Raw genomic sequence first — 20,081 nt, forward strand, 5'->3', positions numbered from 1 at the left:
AATTTTATGTTAAAGCTTACCATAAAAGGTTTCCCGCCGAGGTGCGAAAACTGGTTTAGGATGCCTCATCCTCATGGTGTTTGAACCTTGATTATGAATCCTGTATTCCTTTGTCCCCAACGACAGACCCCACACAATGTCTTATAACGCTGCAATTAGACACACAACAATAGATGTTTCCCCGATTTGTTGATTCACAAATTTATTGTGGGGAAGAATTCAGTAACCCTTTGTTATTGGGAAAAAGCCCAAGCTTCAAGAATACTTTATTACCGTGATTTTGATATGTACAAGAAAAAACAAATTTGGTAGAACCATTCTTATTGTGAATGCTGTTTTGATTGCTTCTTCTTCTTCCTTTTATCTTCATGCTTTTGATGTGTTTTGATGTGCTGCGATAAATTGTCCGAGCGAGAAAATGATTTGGGACAACCGGCAAAAGTGCAATGGTAAGGCCTTTCCAGGGTATGGATACGCATGTGCCTTTTCAAATGTTCGAGTCTTTTAAATTGACGTTGACATTGTTGTACTGGACATGTATGCGGTTTAGTATCACATAAAAAATGTTGTTGTAGAGCGTTTTGGACATCCACAGCAGCATCAGAAGCAGAGGAACCAGTTGTATGATGTGCATGGAAATACAGATTAGGTGCATAATTAGTATTTACAGCGACGGCCTTAGACACAGAACTATCGATGGAGACATTTGACATGCTTTGATGACGATGAAGATCATGATGGTTATGGTTTAATACCGATAAGGATGGAGTAGGTGGCGAAGTAGAACTCATCACAGAAGATGAAGCGTTAGGCTGAATATTATGTACGTCAAACTTCATTTCAGATATCGATGGCGTCTCAAAGGAAGCACTTGCAGCAGTAGAAGATGTAGTATAGCCTTTCATATAGAGACCATTTATCTATTTGAGGTAACCATAATAAGAATAAAGTTGGTTGATTTCTTTCTTTTTTTTTTTTTTTGTCGCCCTTATCATCCCCTTTACGTCAGCAAGATCTACTTACATCTTTCTGATTTTGAGCGCTATCGTAAAAGTTGGTATTGTAGTACATATGTCTTATGCCGTTATTATGCTGTCCAACAAGTTGTTGGGATACTGCCACTGCTGCAGCTGCTGCATTGGCTGCAACTGAACTTGCTACATTATTGTTCGTACTTGTTGTTGATGTTGGTGTTGTTGTTGAAGGTGGACTGCTATTCGAAGCGACTGAATCAGTTCCGAAAAAGTGTTGCTGCTGCTCAGAGCCACTTGTCATAGATGAAAAAGCACTAGTAGCCGTAGTAGTGGATGAGGAAGTGGTACTGCAATGATGAAGATCATTGCTGGCTTGACCTGTTACGAGATTATTAATGTTGGTATCACTTTCTTCTTTTGGAATGTCAGCACTGCTACTTTGACTGTTACTGCTGCTCATAGTATCCACATTATTGCCGTTTATACTATCAGTAGCATTACTAATAGGAGTAGTAGTAGCATTATTGCTGCTGTTGTTATTTCGTTGTTTCTTCGGTACTTTCTTTTTTGTATGCGTACGATAGTGAGCATGAAAATTATCAGATCGACTGAAGCTTTTACCGCATCCCGGGAAATGACACGTATAAGGCCGTTCTCCTGTATGCACTAACATATGCCTTTTTAGATGTTCGTAACGTTTGAAGCTCCAACCACAGAAACTGAATTGACAAACATGCTTGTGCCGCGGTTGTTTTGTGCCGGTTACTGCTACTGCCGCTGCTGCAGCGAAAGAGCTGGTAGGTCCTCTCAAAGAGCCTGTACCATTACCGCTTCCTATTGCCATATGGAACGCACCATGGTTAGCGAAAGGACTAGCTGTAGTTGTTGGAATAGGTCGTGTTATGTATAACGGATAAGAAGAGTAATGATATCGTTGGTCATAATATCCTTGCTGCTGTTGATGATGCTGATGTACATTGGGTGTAGGATAATAGGGATGGTAATGTATTTGAGACTGATTGCTGTGGTAATGACTTGTTTCGCTTTTGATTAAATTGTTGTTGCTACTGCTGTTGCCATTTTCATTGTTATAATAGTTAGCGTTGTTTGAATCTGTCAACATTGAAGCTGTAGGGGAAACAATAGGAGTAAGCGGAGGTGATACTACAGCAGTGTGATTTGTAGGTTGCGTGCATTGGACAAGTGCGGAAGGTGAAGATGAAGCAGCAGAAGCTTGAGGGTAGTAGTAATTAGACTCGTATGACTGCTGCTGCTGCTGCTGCTGCTGCTGTTGTTGTTGTTGTTGTTGTTGTTGTTGCTGCTGCTGCTGGTGGATAGCTTTCTCAGAACTTGCGGTACTGGCGATATTGTTACTATAGCCATGATTATTGCTGTCTAATGTATTCATTGGAATAAGATTAGCTGACGGAAGATAAAAAGACATACAAAGGTAGAAGAGAAGAATAAGAAGAAGTAAGAAATCAGTAAAGCGTATTTATAAGAATATTTATGATGTTTAATGATGTTGATGATGAATGTTGAGGTTATGAATGCATATTATACAATATATATTTATTTATAAAATCTTATATATACACAAAAAACAAATCACTACTGCTATTGCACGATATCAGAAAGGTTGCTAGAGATACTAATTTTTGCTGTACTGTCAATAGCAAAATTTAATAACAATTCCAACATAAATATGATCTGCAGATACTTAATCACCAAGTGACGATTATTGGCCTAGATTTCCACGAGCTATGCGTTACAGTAGAGTTAGATTAGAAACAGCAAGAATACACACAAACACTTTTGTGTGTGTATAATTGCTATTTAGATTTTTGAATTTGTAGGCAAAAAAAAAAAATACACTCCTTTTTCCAATTTTTTCTTTCTTTTTTTTTTTTTTTTTTTTTTTTTTTTTTGTTAATGAAAATAACTAGTGTCACTAAATAACCAAAATCTCGAGAATGGACGTTTCTTTAAGATATGAATGATGTTAACCTGCACAAAATAGTTCTTATAATTTATCACTGCAACTAAGAAGCCTTCGCTCATCCACGTTCAGCAGTTATCAGTTTTTGACACAATAATCTATCAGTTATAAGGTCGACAGCGAAAACTTTGGATGGAAAGGGTTTGCACAAAAAACTTGCATTGTGCATAAATAATTTCACAAATATCCTTTCTTACACCTCTTTGTTTGTATAATATATCTGTGTGTATAAGAAGGTCTGATTTGTACCGATAGGCACTATGTTATGCTTTTAGCTTACTTTTTCGAATGTCAACTAACTATATCGATAAGTGATAAGATGGATACCAGTGTATGGTCAATATAAAATTCGGTTATACTATGCCATGAAATGTGAACTTTTATTTCTCTGTCATTGAAAAAGAACAATTGCTGTATATTATATTGATCTAGGAGTATTTGTAACACAAATCAGTGTTACCCCCTTCAAGCTGCAACTGTCTTTTTTAGCACGGGACGTGCGTATTGTGGAAAGGCAGAAAGACATATTAGCTACTGCGTTTTTTTTTAAAAAAAAAATCAAAAGAAAAAAAAAAGGACAGTTAGCTTTTACACTATATGTTCCGTTTTCATGGTTTTCGTTCCTTATATGTGAACGCCAAACGGGTAGCGCCTAGCGAAATGGTGATTGTTTTAAGCCTGCCCTGACAATTAAAAGAAAGAAGAATTGGCGGTCCGGACCAGCAAAAATGATCCTCTTGCGCGGGGATTGAAGTGCTGATCGGTGATGAAGTAAATCAAAGGAGGCAACAAGAAGGTTTGGGCAAGCCCAAAGGCAGAATCCTCCTCTCTCCCATACAACTAGTAAAGTAAGTGATACCAAACAACAACTCTGTCACTATCCCAACCGAACGATCCATCGAAAACATTAGCAAAACGTATTTCGAATGCACAATTTAAACAACGGATAGATGGATTCAGTTTGAAAAATGGATGGATTTCAAAGAGAGATAAAAACAAAAGTAGATGGCTGATACAGCGATTAACATGTCAAATTCATCATTTTTCTTCATATTAGAATGGCTAAGGATAAGACCACCCAAAAGCGTTCCACTCTTGCTGATGTTGTCACCCGTGAATACACTATTCACTTGCACAAGCACGTTTTTGGCCGCTCTTTGAGAAAGCGTGCTCCTGCTGCCGTCAAGGCTGTCAAGGACTTCGCTGAAAAGGCCATGGGTACTAAGGATGTCCGTCTTGATCCTTCTTTGAACAAGGCTCTCTGGTCTCGTGGTGTTAAGCACGTCAACCACCGTATTCGTGTTCGTATCTCTCGTAAGCGTAACGATGACGAAGAAGCCAAGGAAAAGCTCTACTCTTATGTTACCTACGTTCCCGTTACTGACTTCAAGGGTAAGGATCGTCAAAAAATATTTAGAACCTGACTTTTGCTAACCATTAATTTATTTTTTTTGTATTCATTAGGTCTTCAAAATGAAGTTGTTGAAGATGAAAACTAAATTCACCTTCTTTAATATAAACAATCTTGAATAAAACCCACCACAATATTGTCAATGTAAAGACGGAATATGATCGTTTTGATGTGTGTTATAGAAATGTTTGAAGCGTCTTATACAATTAAAGAAGTGGCTGCATATTGTCACGATTGCGATTTCAGAATTGCAGCTGCGAGAAGGAATTGGGCGGGGCACAGATGTATTGAATGGTCATCGTCGATCATCGATTTTATAGTTTTTTGACTTCCAAAATCCTGCAGTATTTACGCTAATATTGGGTAAATCCTGTGAAGTCGCGGGAATGCGGACGCTCTTCAGGTTGTCTTGATCAATTATAGAGATCTGATCATTGGTTAAAGTGAGCTGTGTCGGAAGTGCTTGCCAATGTACAGTCTGTAAAAGAAGTAAAAATTATAAGCAATGAGTATCTATCACATTGATAAAGCATAACAAACTCACCTGAGCATGGCTGCTCAACTGGACAAAATCAGAAAAGGGAATCAATAACTTGCTAGACCGCCAACGGTCGTATAGTGCTCTACCCTCGGGATTTCCAACCACATCGAATGCTGCTTTTATTTTCTCGAATTGCTTGGAATCTATCAAGTTCAACCTATCAATAAAGGCGAGTTTGCAAGAAATAGATAAACGCTTAAATAACCTGCTGCTGATGCTTTATCTGGATGGTATTTCAAAGCGAGACGTTTATACTCTGTCTTGATTTGCTCGTCCTTGATAGAAATCCCATATTATGTATGTAAGCTATCGGCGTTGAGAAGATTGTCTTTGTAGGCTTCTACCATACCGTGCTACTATCTACACAACCGAGAACTTGATACAGGTCATCCTCTTTTTCTTTCTTATCAATGTCAAAAATAGACTGCATGATCAGTAAGTGAAAGAGATAAAAAAAAAAGAAAACGATAGAAACATCAAAATGGAGAAAGTATGTGTAAATACAATCTTTTTTTTTTTTTTTGGTTGTTGTATTGTGTAAATACAATTAAACAAGAATTTTATTGACGAATAATATTGTGTAAATACAACTTTTTGGTTCAGTTTCGGATAGGTTTTCAGATCCCAAAAAATCCAAAAATGGGAAATTTTGAGTACAATTTTTTTGAATATATTTTTGATAAAATGTAGACTTACTACGCGTAGAATCTTTCGTACCAGGTCTTCCATGACCAGCACAAACCTCCTGAGCAATGTATTACATATTTGTAGCCGTCAATACAATCACGATTTCAGCAAATACTACAATTTTTACAAAAGAGTATCTGAGTTCTCTGTTGAAGGAGCACGATAACGCGTTGTGATCACGAGTGCAATTGTACGTTTGACGTATTCGACTAAGCTACTATTATTCATGGCGTAAATGCTATCTGTTTCCGTATGCTCAACGGAACCTGAAATTACGGAGCTTTCAGCTCGATTAGATCTACATTGTAGCCTTTCAGAGGGGCTCAAAAATATGCGAAAGAAGGGTTATCCAGACTGTTATATTTACCCAGTCCTAAAGGTTTTTGAACTGAACATTTGCCATCAGTCCAGTTTTATTCTAGGATGGGTGCAAAACAGATCGCTAAATTAGTCCGATTTCAGCAAAGCCAGAAGTAATAGCGGCTGTACCTTTTTTAGGGGCCCAAGCAAAAGGTCATTGCAATTTTGCAAAGCAAAAGCAAGTTCTACTTGACCCGTTTTTACCACAGCTCTTTCGTTTAGACTGTAAATAAACAAGAAAGCGATTGTCGCCTGTTTTGGTCGCTGAAAGTCGACATAATCAGGGCGTAAATTTCCTCCTAGTCGAAAACGAACATTTTTAGGATATTTCTTAGCGAAACATACACTGCTTTAATGTATAACTGAATAATGGATTTATAGGTGGCAGTTGTAAATGACGAAGCTTGTCTTGAAAAGGTATTTCGAACGTTCCATTTTTGTCATTGAATTCTCTTTTTAAAAGCAACACTTTGAGAACAGATCACATGAGCATCGCCGTAGGCATAAAGATGTGGGATTTGTTAACTGTTCAACGACTTGTTCTAACCATACACAACCATAATTATCACAGATGGGTACAGAACAGTATGAAACAGAACGAGTTTGTAAATCATTCTATCAGTGACGGCGATATTCTCAGCCAGCTTGTCAGGATGTTTGAGTGAATACATAAGGGGTCAATGATGCTGCTGCTGCGGTTGAAGAAGTACAATCCAACATTTACTAGTATTTCACCTTGAATGCGGCGGAATGAGTATCATCAACAAATTAACCATCGATTCATCTCCATAAATAATAACACAGTTTTATTTACATGATAAACAAATCGAGAAGAAATAAAGAAAATGCAAAGAATAAAAGGTTTACAATTAATGGGGTTATATGTTGTAACATAGTATAAAGAGTCTATAATGAGAGAGTAGTATAAATGAATAAAGTAAAAGAAAAGATAATGTCCATAAAGTCTAAAATCTAGTTGAACGGCCATAGGAGTTTCTGTTTCCACCACCATTTCCTCCGCGATAACCATTGCTGTTGTTGTCACGGTAGCCACCGCCACCACGATAACCATTATTGTTATTACCACGGTAGCCATTACTATTTCCACCTCTATAACCGTTATTGCCTCCACGGTAATTATTACCACCTCCACCTCTGTTGTTATTATCTCTTTCTTGTAATGGAGGTAATTGAGAAGGAGCTGTTAATGTAATACCGCGGGCATCCCAAGGTCTACCAGCCAACAACACAGTACCATCCTCTTGTACTTCAATCTTTTCTGAGGCAACATCGACGACGACACCTTTAGCATCTTGAGTCATACGCCAGCCTTTGAAGTCGTCGTAGGTAAATTCGGGGTATTCACGGTTCAAAATATTACGTATATAGCCAGGATGTTGAATGGTGTAAGAGAGTTCAAAGTAAAGAGTGGTTTGACCCTCACGAGAAGTAAGAAGAGAACGGCTTGGAACTCCTTGATGGTAACCGGTCATAAAAGCTAATGCAGCAGCAACGGCGTTCTCAGCACCATGCTTTTCGATCAACTGTTGAGCAGATTTAGCAAAAAAGGGTAAGACGTCAGGCTTGACCATATCAATAGATTTGAAAGCTTCTTCAGTAGTAGCTTCAATGATATCTTCGGGACGAGGGGCAGATAACTGTTCAAATTTGACGCCGGTACGTTTGGAGATATAAGCCAAAAGGCCTTCCTCAGCTGGCTTGAAGAAAGTTACACAAACACCAGAGCGACCAGCACGACCGGTACGACCTGAACGATGGACGTAGGATTCAGTATCTTTGGGAGGTTGGCAATTGATAACTAAATCGACCTGAGGAATATCCAAACCACGCGCGAGCACATCAGTACAGACAATACACTTGTATTTGCCTTCACGGAAAGCCTTCATAGTGGATTCACGAGAGCTTTGAGCAATATCACCGTGCAGAACAGCTGCATCTTGTTTGATCTTATCGTGAGCACCCAATTCGTTTGCATCAGCTTTAGTGGCACAGAAAATAACAGTTAAGCCACTACGACCATATACATTCACAACATCACCAATAATATCAGCACGTGTTTGATAAGAAGCAGGCATGGCAATATGACGAATGTTGGTATTCGTTCTGTTTTTGGCGTTACCGATCAAATCAATACGTTCGTAGTCTTTCTTGAGGAAACGTCTGATCGTTTCCATAACGGATTCAGGTACAGTGGCGGAAAACAATAAAGTTTGATAGTCACGAGATTCCTTTTGTTCTTGAATATTAGATAACAATTTGAACATATCTTCTTCAAATCCACGAGCATCCAGCATTTCATCTGCTTCATCTAAAATGATAAATTTGAGATCGTGTAATTTCATATTCCCAAATTTAATGTGGTCCAAAATACGGCCAGGAGTACCGACAACGACGTCCACACCATCTCTGAAAACAGGAGTTTGTTCTTGATAAGGAACGCCACCATAAACAGGTAAAGTCTTCAAACGATTACCGGAAACTTGTTCAAAATCACCACAGACTTGCTTGGCTAAATCACGAGTAGGACATAAAACAAGCACACGAGGAGCACGACCGCGACGAACAGTGTAAGAAGTATCCAAAGCTAACCTTTCAATGACAGGAATAGCGAAAGCCAAAGTCTTACCAGTACCAGTACGGGCACGGGCCAGAACATCCTTGCCGTCGAAAATCGTGTTGAAAGTGGCAGCCTGAATGTCAAACAATGATTTGATACCTTTGGCGGCGAGATTGTCGATTGTGCCTTGAGAGATACGGAAATTACTTAGACGCAAATTTTCAGGTATATCATCATCTTCACCTCCTCTTGTTCCTTCTTCAACAACGGTTGTTGCTGGTGAGTCATCTTCAATACGACGTTTCTTGGCTTCAGGTTCAGGAGTGCTGGCAGCTGACGACTCAACAGAAGCGACTCTTGAGCTCTGCTTGGAAGGGACGTCGACATCGTCTTGGATCTCTTTTGATCTTTTCTCATCTCTGTCTCTCTTGCGAGAAGATCTTTCTGACTTGTCTGACTTTTCTTTTCTGTCTCTTTTTTCCTTTCTATCTTTGTCTTTTCTATCGGAACGATCTATTGCAATTCAAGTAGGTTAAATAAAATGTACGTACGTATCTTGACCGATGAAAAGAAAGGATTCTTTACCTCTGCTGGAAGTACTAGGCATTTCTAAGTTGTTTTTTTTTTCTTTAAGAAAAGGGTTGGTAGAAAAAGAAAAACTTAAAGTTATCAATAAAAAAGGGGAACTTTTTTTTATCAAAAAAAAATATAAAACAGTGACTGTTGGTATCTTTCTGACTCAGTCACAAGTGCAAAAAGAGTTTAATTCAACAACCCCACAAACGCACAGATCTTTTCATTAGAGTCTGCGACTCTGCTTGCAAACAAAATCAAGTAGTCTTAGGTGCATTGGAGGCATTTATATACTGCTAGACGATGAGCATTGAAAGCAATTCTAGCTTACTCAATTAGTTTCCAAGTACCTAGTGTATCTTTCGCCTTGACAAAACGGAAGGTTTCATAATGCGCCAGCCTCTTTTTTATTCTGTTGGTCCCTCTCTTTTGATCCAATGAATATCCCTCAAGCGTGTGATTAATTTGGAAATCGGTTTTAGATCATTAAAAAAAAAGAGGGAAGACCGTTCCTTTTGCTTTTCGAACAAAAAATGTTACTTTTTTACTGCCCAATTAAATGTTTTTTGTTCTACGTAGCATAATAAAAAACAGTACGCTTGAAATCCTCATCCTGACAATTCGTGTTTTAGGTTACTTTGGGGACGTCCTGTCATATTCAGTAAAATATCGAAAGCAAATGAGATCTATCTTGGGACGAATCAAGTGAAATGTACTTAGACGATTTTAGAAGAAAAAAAGAACCTTCTTGTTAAAGCTTGTCGGCTATATTGAAATCGAACCTTTGTTTCAAGTGTAAGATGAGTTGAAATCAATGGTCACTGTAGTGCTTTTGTCAAACTGAAAAGTGCCATTACATTATAATAAGTCGACTTACAGCAAAAATACGGCCTCGATCAGTTTGAACGATTAACGATACTGAGCTTCTGGGTTTATTGCATTATCTAATTAGTACATATGATCACGTCAATCGTAATTGCTTAAGCTAAACAATGCCTTTAGATAGTTCAGGTCGCGTTTTTTTTTTTTTTTTTTTTTGTTTTTTTTTTTGTTATTATGTATATCAATACCTTCGGAATAGGATTATCAACGATGTCATTGAATAATTCAACCGGATATAGTTTATTCTGCATGATAGTAAACGACCTTATCTCGTTAATATCTGTATTCTCATTTCATGTAGTCGTCATGGTAGAGCAAACTCAGCTCAGTATGTAGTAAAAGTTCTCGGTTAGATTTAGCTCAAGCATATAAATTTTCAAAGAAATATGATTCGTCTTTGCATTGTTTTTTGGCCCCTCGGCAGTGTATGCTGATGTTACAGGAAAAGTTTCTGCTCGACAGGTGCCCTACAAATACAACTGTTTCGTTTTTAAAAATAGCTATTATCTGTATGGTTTACATTATACAATGAAAATAGTCAAAATAGATTAATATCAATCCTTACATAACTTTATCAAACTTGAAGCATATTGTAGTGGAACAAGATACAGCACACTAGGTTATAATGGAAGAAATTAAGGTGATATACAAATGGTAATTTTGGTTACTTTATACAAAAGTGAATGTCGACTGATCTACTCATATGATAATTGCATTATTGAATATGCTGCAACCTCAACTTCAGTTTCATTTCCTCAGTTACAACAATTTTACTATTATCATTAATGGTTCCCTTGTCTTTAATTTCCTGTCTTCATTATTGCTATTTTTGTCATGAACCTCTTCATTTTCATCCTATATTACATACTCATTCATTCCTTTCTTGCCATTTTCTGTTTCCAAAAGTTTGTCCATGCTTCTCAATTAACTTTGTTTTCAAGTCGTTCACCATTCTCCTGGAGAAAAGAAAAGATTGAAACATATGTAATGTTTGCCTGTATACAAACGCTCGTACTTGTATTTACCTTTAAGCTAACAAGGCCATTGATCATTAATCAAACTCTCCTTAGTTCAATTATTCTATGTTTGGGAAATTTGAACAAATATGGGTTCTCCGCAAAGTAGACTTCATTTTACCCTAAACACAAAGAAAAAATCTTCGCTTCTAGCCCCATGATTTTAACGCTAGAAATCTACACAATGATGATTCCATCATATAAAATTTATTTAAATGGCATGTTTTAGTGATTGCAAATTCAGTCTGTCAGTGCTACCATAGCGCGATTTACTATGAAATCACTATGCATTTATCATATATACATTTTTATAAGAGAGAGAGGAAACAAGATACACCTTCGATATGGGAAATATTCTGCTTGCTGTAAACGTTCCACTGTCTGATTTTCTGACTATACGGGAGTGGGGATGGCTTTACGCGTCGTTTTAACCACCTAACTGCAGCATCCTGCGGTTACATTCATAAAAACTAATCCATAAAAGCCACGGTTATTACATTTTCCTTCAAAATTAAAATCCAAAGGTCTTGTTTGAAAACGCCAAACCATTATTCTCCAAGTAATGCCCATTGTATTTGCGTAACCGGTGTAATAAAAGATAAGGTTGACTATAAAATAGGCATTATTAAGTTTATTTGTAAGTTAGTATGTCCTTTGTTCGCTATATAGGTTAAAAAAGTATCGCTCCCTTTTTAATTAAGAAACTTTAAGGTGTGCTTGAAGGCTAGAGTTTGACGGGATATTAGTAGCCATAGATGCAAAGCAATAGCTTTACTAATTCAAACGGGTAAATTCTTTTGATAAATGTGTTCAAAAAAGTTCGTTGCGATCTCAGCTTTCCTGAATAAATGATCTATGAGTAAAATTAAAAGAGAACTGGTTAACAGCATGCCATACTGCTGTTTATCTTTTAAGACAATTCAAGATACCTTTCAATTATTCAAACATTTATGTGTCTGAGGAAATGACGATAGAACAGCTCTAAAATGACGAAACAGAAGTAGAACTAAGTGTGATATTCTTTAGGACCTTTGATCAGTGTTTGTTGAAAGCTATTTTCAGCCGTTATGCGTTCAAATTAGTTTGCAGGTGGCCTGGCTACGGTACTGAAACGCGTTTTATTGAATACAATTGTTATGTGAATTACTTGCACACTCGATATACAATACATGATATCCTAGCGAAAAAAATGCACTAAACAGATCAATAAAGTGGAATGAATGGATGCTACACTGCTATAGCGAATGCATCTATTCTCACTATAAATAATTTGAAATGATACCAGTGGTATCGAACACGAGGAAGCCCTCTACCTTAATAAATGGCTTCGAATGAAACCATATATAGATTAATAAAAGTAATGTCTGATAGTTATTTAAAAATGTAACGTGAGTTATTGAAAACTCCATCCTTTAGTTCAGTCAATTACTGTAGTTAACATGATTATATGCATCGATTGGGTAGGTGAAAGCGCTATTTGATGATCGGAGACAATGTATAATGATAACCGTTCAAATTGATCAAAACTGTACTTTTTGCTGTAGTTTGACTTTTATAACTTACTGACATTTTTCAATTTGACAAAATCAATACACAAGCTATCGATTTCCATCTCACCTTACGCTTGAAATAAAAGCTCGGTTTCAGTAAAATACTTAATGTAGTCCATAGATTTAAAAGAAAAGGTTTAAAAGAAAAGGTCTATTTTTCTTATGGCATAGTCTCAATTTATTTTTCTTAGTTTGTTCTCAATAAGGAAGAAAGAACAAAACATCGAAGAAAAATCTGATTTGGATTTTTTACAAAAAACTAACAAGTTTCAACCAAAGTTACTGTAAGCAGCCTTCACATTATATGATGAGTTTGAATTATTATGGTGAGGTCTGCCTGATAATTGCGCGTGGGATGGGAGAGGTGGTGATGAGGAGGACGAATGAGTAGGCGGTGAGTATTGAGATTGATAGGAAGCGATGGTATTCGCAGTAGTTGTAGTTGTGGTCGTAGTAGGGATGCTCGAGGATAAATCACGGATTGAAGGAAGTCTATTCTTGTCTTCATAACTATCGCTATTGGTATTGTTATGTTGTTCCTGATAAGGATACTGATAATGTACAATCTCTGGTGGATGGTTTCGATATCGGTGAGGCTCCCGTATCATAGGCAATTGATAATGATGGCTATTTTGAATAATCGTTTGCAGCATATCTTCAATGGTTTTTAACCGACTTTCAATGGATGCTAAAGCCGCTCTTGAAGCTGCTGCTGCTGCTAATGTGTTACCAGTAGCACTACTATTATTATGTTGGTAATGATGGAAGAATCCTTTGTTGGCGTCGGAAGTGGATGCTATGTGGGTTGAATTTGTTGCTGTATTAGTGTTATTGCTGCTACTATTAGAGGACACGGTAGAATAAATGCAGGATGCATTTGATTTTTGACAATTGCGGCATGGTTGCTCGCCGTTACATTTTGTTTTCTTGCGCCGGCATTCACTACATGCACTCAATATTTTGGCACGTTTTTTGCGAGGTTGTTGATCTTCTGTCACTGCCTTCATTGTCTGTTGCAATGTCTGAGGTTCTGCAGTAACTGCTTCCTTCAAATTATTAGCCGTTGTTGAATCTTTAGTCATTCTTTATAGTTCGTTTAACAGAAAAATTGATAAGATCAAAGGAAAGGAAAGGAAGGTAATGATTATTTGCAAACGAAAGGAGAGGATGATAAGCGAATTGTATAAAATTAAACGGTGTAGAATTTAAAAGAGAGGGAAATAAAAAAATAGAAAGAAGGAGAGAGAAAGAATAGGTGTTTATTCTATTAAAACCAGCTAATGTAAACCGAAGGGGTTAAGAAAAGAAAAGGGAGGTGGAACCGGAGTAAAAAGCAAATGGTCGAATCGGGACGAAGCACGGGAAACTCTTGTCGTTCCTTCCTACTGCTGCACAGCTGCTGAAGATTTTGTGTATGTGCTACAGACCATTCCTACTGAAAAATACAATAGTTGTAGCAGCTATACCAATGGCTGCCATTGTCAATGATGTGGGCAAATGCAGTGACACTGATAAGTTATATTTCATAACACTAAGCAAATACAACTACTCGTGAGCAAAATTGCTCTAAATCACATGACAACGTCGCATTCAAGTAATAATGTCTAAATTTGTGCATAGTTGGTGAAGGTGAGGGCACATATTTTAATGCGTCATATATTTTTTCGATTCATCTGTACACGTTGTGTCTTCAATATTGGTGAGGTTAAATGATTGATTAAAATTTCTAGACTTGTAAGTTTTTAAATCTTCGATATCGTCTCTTTTCTTTTTTCCTTATAAGCTATTACTATATGAATCATTTTTCCAGAGAAGACAGTAACGAGATAGGACCCAGTCATGACAACAATGTTCAACGAAACACAGACAGAACTGGTCGTACAAATGCCCAAAGACGGAGTATTGAACAACTTGCATTACCATTGGACGAGGACAAAGAGCCACACTTTCTCCGTGCAGCATCCTCAAGTAGTAGCCAAGCAGACTTCAGCAACAACGATTTGAATCTGATACCCCCGCCAGAGACTTTCACTTTCAATACAGTTGATCATCGTCATAGTAACAGGCATATAAAAGTTTATCAAGACGATGACAATGACGATGCCTTTCCGGATATTGATAGTGCATTTGGTGGTTCTTTGGTCGGCAGTAGTTCAGCAAGCACTAGTAGCAATATAAGCACCTACAGTAACCATATGAGCAGAAGCAGTAGTACGAGTAGTCATCGCCATCAAGAAAACTTTAGCGCCTCTCTTCATCATTCTCACTATCAGAACAATGACAGTTGCTGTCTTTTACCTGTTACTTCCGTATTTTCGTCCACTTCTATCTTTCCTAACACTCTTTTTAACTGCAGAAGCACTAACACTAGTAACATACAGCCAAATTCACGCTTTTCACAAAGATCACACCAACCCTACATGACTCGCAGTATGAGTAATTTGCAACAACAACAACAACAGTCGCAGTCGCGTTCTGGTAATAGTGCCATTGCACCGCAAAGAAGTCGAAGTAGTCATAACTTTTACCGTGTAAATAATTCTGGTGGAACGAATAGTATCAATAGAAGCAGCCAGAGTAACAATAGTGACAAACATAACAATACGCGCTTCAAGAAAGGTTCACTCACGTCTATGGCAGCAATGCAAAATATTAATGGAATTAAAAAAACAAAAGCAGGATTATCCTCTACGGCTACTGCTAAATCTTTTATGCATTACTACACACCCTCCCTTGTACCGATTGTCAACAATATCAAAGTGGATACATCTCTCGCGTATACAATCTATGACTATTCTTCGTATTCTGGCATGTATCACCCTCAGCATATCTGTGTTAATGAGCCCACGCAACAAGCCTCTCGATGGTCCAGTGGTTTCCATGATCATGAGCAATTTATCACGATTCAATTTGATAAACCAGTTATTGCACGTAAGTTTTCGGAATACAATTGATTCCGTAAATAGCTGAAGACTAATTAGTTCAATCGAATGATATGATGTTATGCTGTTGACGTATTAGGTACAATTACATTCGGCAAATTTTGTAAGGGACATGTTTGCAATATCAAGGAATTCAAAATTTTTGGTGGGATGCATCCAGAAGATGATTTACGAGAACTTTTGCATCAAGGTAAGGAAAATACAAAATACAAAATTGGCACAGTATCAATAGAATCATGGCTGAATACGCTAGTCATTCTTTGGAACTGTTAGGCTTGAAAAATGACACTATACCAGAAACTTTTCCACTAAGATATCAATATAAAGATATGGTAATGGGGTAGCATTCGAATTTGTTTTTATTGATATCTATGGCTAATTTTAATTTAACTGCGTTCTGACTGCCTACAACCACAGATATTCCCAATCAAATATTTAAAAATAGTCCCACTTGCTGCTTTTGGTGCAAGTTTTAATTACAGCATTTGGTACGTACAAGTGCAAGGCATCAATGATACAGCGATCGTTCAAGCTGCCTGTAAAGGCTACGAGAATTATAGGGAAATTGTAACAACCCGTCTTTGTCTAAAATATTTTCGTCAGAAAAACCTCCTGGATTTATTTGACCAATTACAAAAGAAAACCGGAATTTCTCTCGAGCATCCTATGGTGTCCGCTTTACATCAAGCGCTCGTTGTAGAGGCACAGTTTGAACAGGCGGAAGAAATAGTGCGTCAAATGTACCAGCAGGATATGTTTCAACACTATTGCAATCATACACGCTTCTCACCGGTATGGGAACTTATCAATGCAACTTCATATTGTTCAAAGGATAGCAACATTACTCCCTGTGAAAGCAGCAACAGCAGTCTGCTATTATTAGCTGGTCATCAGGCAATAGAACAACATAATTTATCGTGGAGTTACCAGCCTACCGAACCAACTCCTCGAGGTGGACACCAAATGTGTATTGATGTACAGCACAGGAAAATATATTTGTTGGGTGGTTGGGATGGAAAAAAGGATTTGTCAGATTTTTGGTGTTTTGATATAAACCGCAACCGATGGCGTCTTATTAGTACTGATACAAGAATGTAAGCTTTTTCTTATACTTTATAACCTTCAATTTGCATCCATTGAAGGGTTTGCTGTAGTAGAGCAACACCAAAACTAATGTGAAAACTATGGTCGCTTGATAGGCAAGACGGCCCTAGTCCAAGATCATGTCATAAAATCTGTTTTGATATGAAAAGTCGGTCTATTTTTGTTCTGGGTGGTTTGATTGATCCCAAGCAACCGATCAATGACAAGATGGGGTCATCACTATCGGCTGTTGCTGCTGCTGCTGCTGCTACTGCTGCTGCTGTCGGTACAAATGATGGCTCTAATACAAAGTCTGCTGCGAAAGCGGATTTTTATCGGTACTTTATCGACCTCGATCAATGGGTTAGAATTTCTAACGATTTGGTGGTGAGTACAAGATACCTTTAAAAGATGAACCGCATTGTTTGCTTATTTCTAACAATCTCTTTAATATGGAAAGGCGGAAGGTGGCCCAGAGTTAATCTATGATCATCAAATGTGTGTTGATTCAAAAAATGAAGTGTTATATGTATTTGGAGGAAGAACGCAGACCCTAGGAATACAAAATTACAGTGGGCTATATTCTTTTGATATAAAACGTAACATATGGCACTTAAGAAGGTAAAAAAAAAAAAAAAAAAAAAAAAAAAAAAAAAGAAATTACAACGATGACGTTAAATAAGAATTGTCCAGCTGTAACATTTCTTCTGTCATCTTACTATAAAAACTATCATAGAAACGATGATATCATGTTATCAGATGCCTCCATAAAACCACCTACATCACATTACAACGCCTCATCATTTCAACAACCAGGGGTTGCCTTGGTAGGTAAAGAGACCTCCATCATCAAATCGCGCGTAGGGCATTCCATGTTATTCGACGAAGCTAGTCGTTCACTTTTGATATTTGCTGGCCAAAGGGGCAATGACTACCTTACTGACTTTTATCAATACTATGTCGATTATGACAGAGTCATTCAAGTCGACCATCAACGCCGCCATAAAAGTTTCTTTAACAAATATAGTAATACTGTCTTGGCATCAACGACCATCAGAAAGGGGCCTGGCCATAGTGTGAACAGTCAAAGTTCGAATGGCCCCCCTGATGAGTTTTACTATACGGCGGCATGCGGGGCCACGGGCAGTTACACGCAAAGAGTAACTATGGATGAGCAAGATCAAGAGATGTTTGTCTTTTCTGGCTATGTACGTAGTAATTCAGGTGCAGATTTTGTCAAGAATACGTTCTGGATTTATTCTATGAAGAATAATGAATGGACAAGAGTGTATCATACAAGTGATAAAATGAGTGAGCAGAAATGCCGCGAACGAGAGTATGGTCAACAGATGTTCAAAGATTCACAACCATGGCTTTACGTTACTGGTCCACCGCCTTCCAACACTGGTGAAAATACTGGAACACATAATGCGTCTATTGACAATACGACAGCGATGCAAACACCCTCATTTACTTGTAATTCGTCAGGTATGGCAGCGCTGAGTGATGGTCAAAATCAAAAGAAATATGATGAAACTGATAAGGAAGATATTTACAAAACGGAGCCTTGCCCTCGATTTGCACATCAAATGGTGTATGATCCTATGGAAAAGACGCATTATATTTTTGGAGGAAATCCAAGCGATTTCATGGATTGTACAAGACGTTTAAATGATTTTTGGAAACTTAAATTATACAAGTAAATTGCTTCTGTTCAATTGAAGTAGTAGGGTTTTGCAAAAATCTAACAATATAATTCCTTCTGATTTTATAAAATAGACCAGATCCATCTAGCATTTTAAAGAAATGTATATATAAGATTCGTTTGCAACAATTAAAAGAATTTTGTAACAGAGCACATGAACAACATCAACAGCGACAGCAGCAGCAGCAAAGGTATAGAAATAGTAGCGATAGTGGTAGTAAAGGAAAAAAAGCAGCCAATACTGGAGAGGCATCCGTTGATTATCGAGATATACTACCAGAAAATACCATGGACGCTGAATTAGGCTCTGAGACGTTGCTAGCACTTGACTTTTTGAGAACTCAAGTAGCTCCTGTAGTTGATCACGATGATAAGGACGAAATGAGGGAATTCCATAAAATCTGTGCAGCTTTATGCCTTTTACAGCGCCACGATGCTACTAATGATAAGGAAGAGGATAATTTCCCTTCCTCCATGTCATTCTTAGAGACTGAAGGTAAAAAGAGGTTCATATGATGAAACCAATAAATATAGTATTCTAACTATGTTATGTTTCTAGATGCAATGTATATAGAGAGAACGAAACTATTTGAGGCCCTTTTAGAATACATTCCGGAAGAAATGAAAGAGCCTTTGGAGAATTTAACAACGAACGCAGTGAAATTGACCTAATAAATCTTCCGTAAATGAATGCGAAAGTTTGCATTCTTCTTCTTTCTTCTGTCTTCTCTTTTTCTTATCCCCCTCCTTGTTTTTTACATACTATATAAATTTGCCTCAGAATCCAGTTTTGTTTTAATCTCTTCCTTAATTACAATCATTAATGGACGCAAATCTAAAAAATAAATTAATATTTGTTCATGGAGGGCTTATGGTTTTTGTATGGCTGATTGCTGTACCTCTAGCCATTGGCATCAACATGTATGCTCGAAAGAAAGGAAAGCCCTGGGGTCCCAAAGTTCATATGATCATCATGGCAATTGCCGCTTTTGTTCCTTATACGACCTCGGCTATCATTGCCTTTGTTGTATCTGGTGAATTTAAGCCTAGACCTCATTCCGTAAAGTATACATGTTCAAAAAGGACTTGGTGTTGGGTAATAATAAAATATGCTAACACATGTTTACTCAAACAAGGGCATTGGAACAGCTTTATCGTTTGGTTTATGGACACAAGTTGCCTTGGGCATTATCAACCATCTAATCTTCCGTTACCGACGTGCACACAATTGCTTACCTAGTAAGCGCCCCTGGAACAATCATGTTCATATTTGGTTTGGGAAGATATTGTTGCTATTGGCTTTGATAAATGTACCTTTGGGCATGCGAATCAAACGCCCTCCTATGGCCCTGTATATAGTTTACGCTATTTGGGTGGGTCTTTTGATAATTGGTTTCGTTTATCTGGCATGTATGAGAGATGAAGTGGAGGAAAGGCGACTACTTGAAGAAGAGCAGCGACAGCAATCACACCTCCCATCGCCTCATATCATTAAATCAACAACAGATGTGGGTCCCGAAGAGACAGTCCTTACTAAAAGCTACGTTGAAGAAAAAGAAGAAGTAAAATAGCAGAAGCATTACGAGATATGGTTCCGTATTTTATTCTAATAAAATACATTTTGTATGCTCCATAGAGTGTATACGGCTGCAGGTTAACAAAATGCTGTTAAAATATCAAGCTGATCTATTGCAATTTTATTTTTACTCTTGGGTTTTCGATTATTATTCTTTTTGATCTGGGCAATAATGATACGTTTCACTTGGCTATATGTTATTTG

At 37.6% G+C, this 20,081-nt stretch overlaps 8 protein-coding genes across 8 annotated transcripts; 3 read left to right on the plus strand and 5 right to left on the minus strand.

Moving 5' to 3' along the window:
- Positions 1-371: 371 nt before the first annotated feature.
- On the minus strand, positions 372-548 carry BDF20DRAFT_796268 (uncharacterized protein; the record flags this gene model as incomplete). The annotated part of the gene is made up of 1 exon (XM_053076275.1): positions 372-548. A coding segment is annotated over one exon (177 nt), but the record flags the coding sequence as incomplete, so codon positions are not given.
- A 967-nt stretch (positions 549-1,515) lies between these two features.
- BDF20DRAFT_792608 (uncharacterized protein) lies at positions 1,516-1,719 on the minus strand (the record flags this gene model as incomplete). Its single annotated transcript, XM_053076214.1, has 1 exon — positions 1,516-1,719. A coding segment is annotated over one exon (204 nt), but the record flags the coding sequence as incomplete, so codon positions are not given.
- A 2,040-nt stretch (positions 1,720-3,759) lies between these two features.
- Positions 3,760-4,528, plus strand: BDF20DRAFT_860367 (ribosomal protein L31e-domain-containing protein). Its single transcript, XM_053080511.1, has 3 exons — positions 3,760-3,821; positions 4,031-4,365; positions 4,438-4,528. Exons 2-3 carry the CDS (start codon positions 4,032-4,034, stop codon positions 4,470-4,472), a joined length of 369 nt encoding a protein of 122 aa, XP_052938317.1. The 5' UTR covers positions 3,760-3,821; position 4,031; the 3' UTR covers positions 4,473-4,528.
- Positions 4,529-5,620, minus strand: BDF20DRAFT_860369 (DnaJ domain-containing protein). Its single transcript, XM_053080512.1, has 5 exons — positions 5,529-5,620; positions 5,275-5,421; positions 5,131-5,200; positions 4,929-5,068; positions 4,529-4,862 (listed from the first exon to the last, which is right to left on the minus strand). Exons 2-5 carry the CDS (start codon positions 5,353-5,355, stop codon positions 4,680-4,682), a joined length of 474 nt encoding a protein of 157 aa, XP_052938318.1. The 5' UTR covers positions 5,356-5,421; positions 5,529-5,620; the 3' UTR covers positions 4,529-4,679.
- A 1,317-nt stretch (positions 5,621-6,937) lies between these two features.
- Positions 6,938-9,157, minus strand: BDF20DRAFT_911610 (P-loop containing nucleoside triphosphate hydrolase protein; the record flags this gene model as incomplete). The annotated part of the gene is made up of 2 exons (XM_053083847.1): positions 6,938-9,063; positions 9,136-9,157. The coding sequence occupies 2 exons, from the start codon at positions 9,155-9,157 to the stop codon at positions 6,938-6,940; spliced, it is 2,148 nt and encodes a 715-aa protein (XP_052938319.1).
- Positions 9,158-12,471: 3,314 nt separating this feature from the next.
- On the minus strand, positions 12,472-13,864 carry BDF20DRAFT_860374 (uncharacterized protein). Its single transcript, XM_053080513.1, has 2 exons — positions 12,589-13,864; positions 12,472-12,494 (listed from the first exon to the last, which is right to left on the minus strand). Exon 1 carries the CDS (start codon positions 13,651-13,653, stop codon positions 12,841-12,843), a length of 813 nt encoding a protein of 270 aa, XP_052938320.1. The 5' UTR covers positions 13,654-13,864; the 3' UTR covers positions 12,472-12,494; positions 12,589-12,840.
- A 500-nt stretch (positions 13,865-14,364) lies between these two features.
- BDF20DRAFT_911612 (Muskelin N-terminus-domain-containing protein) lies at positions 14,365-18,973 on the plus strand (the record flags this gene model as incomplete). The annotated part of the gene is made up of 9 exons (XM_053083848.1): positions 14,365-15,502; positions 15,593-15,703; positions 15,787-15,845; positions 15,931-16,607; positions 16,713-16,983; positions 17,057-17,217; positions 17,333-18,295; positions 18,376-18,797; positions 18,861-18,973. 9 exons carry the CDS (start codon positions 14,365-14,367, stop codon positions 18,971-18,973), a joined length of 3,915 nt encoding a protein of 1,304 aa, XP_052938321.1.
- A 66-nt stretch (positions 18,974-19,039) lies between these two features.
- Positions 19,040-20,061, plus strand: BDF20DRAFT_999499 (uncharacterized protein). The gene is made up of 3 exons (XM_053085487.1): positions 19,040-19,361; positions 19,438-19,863; positions 19,938-20,061. Exons 1-3 carry the CDS (start codon positions 19,125-19,127, stop codon positions 19,971-19,973), a joined length of 699 nt encoding a protein of 232 aa, XP_052938322.1. The 5' UTR covers positions 19,040-19,124; the 3' UTR covers positions 19,974-20,061.
- The last annotated feature ends 20 nt before the right edge of the window (positions 20,062-20,081 follow it).

This window comes from Mycotypha africana (genome assembly GCF_025528875.1).
Source record: "Mycotypha africana strain NRRL 2978 chromosome Unknown BDF20scaffold_3, whole genome shotgun sequence".
Taxonomy (NCBI): Eukaryota; Fungi; Mucoromycota; class Mucoromycetes; order Mucorales; family Mycotyphaceae; genus Mycotypha; species Mycotypha africana.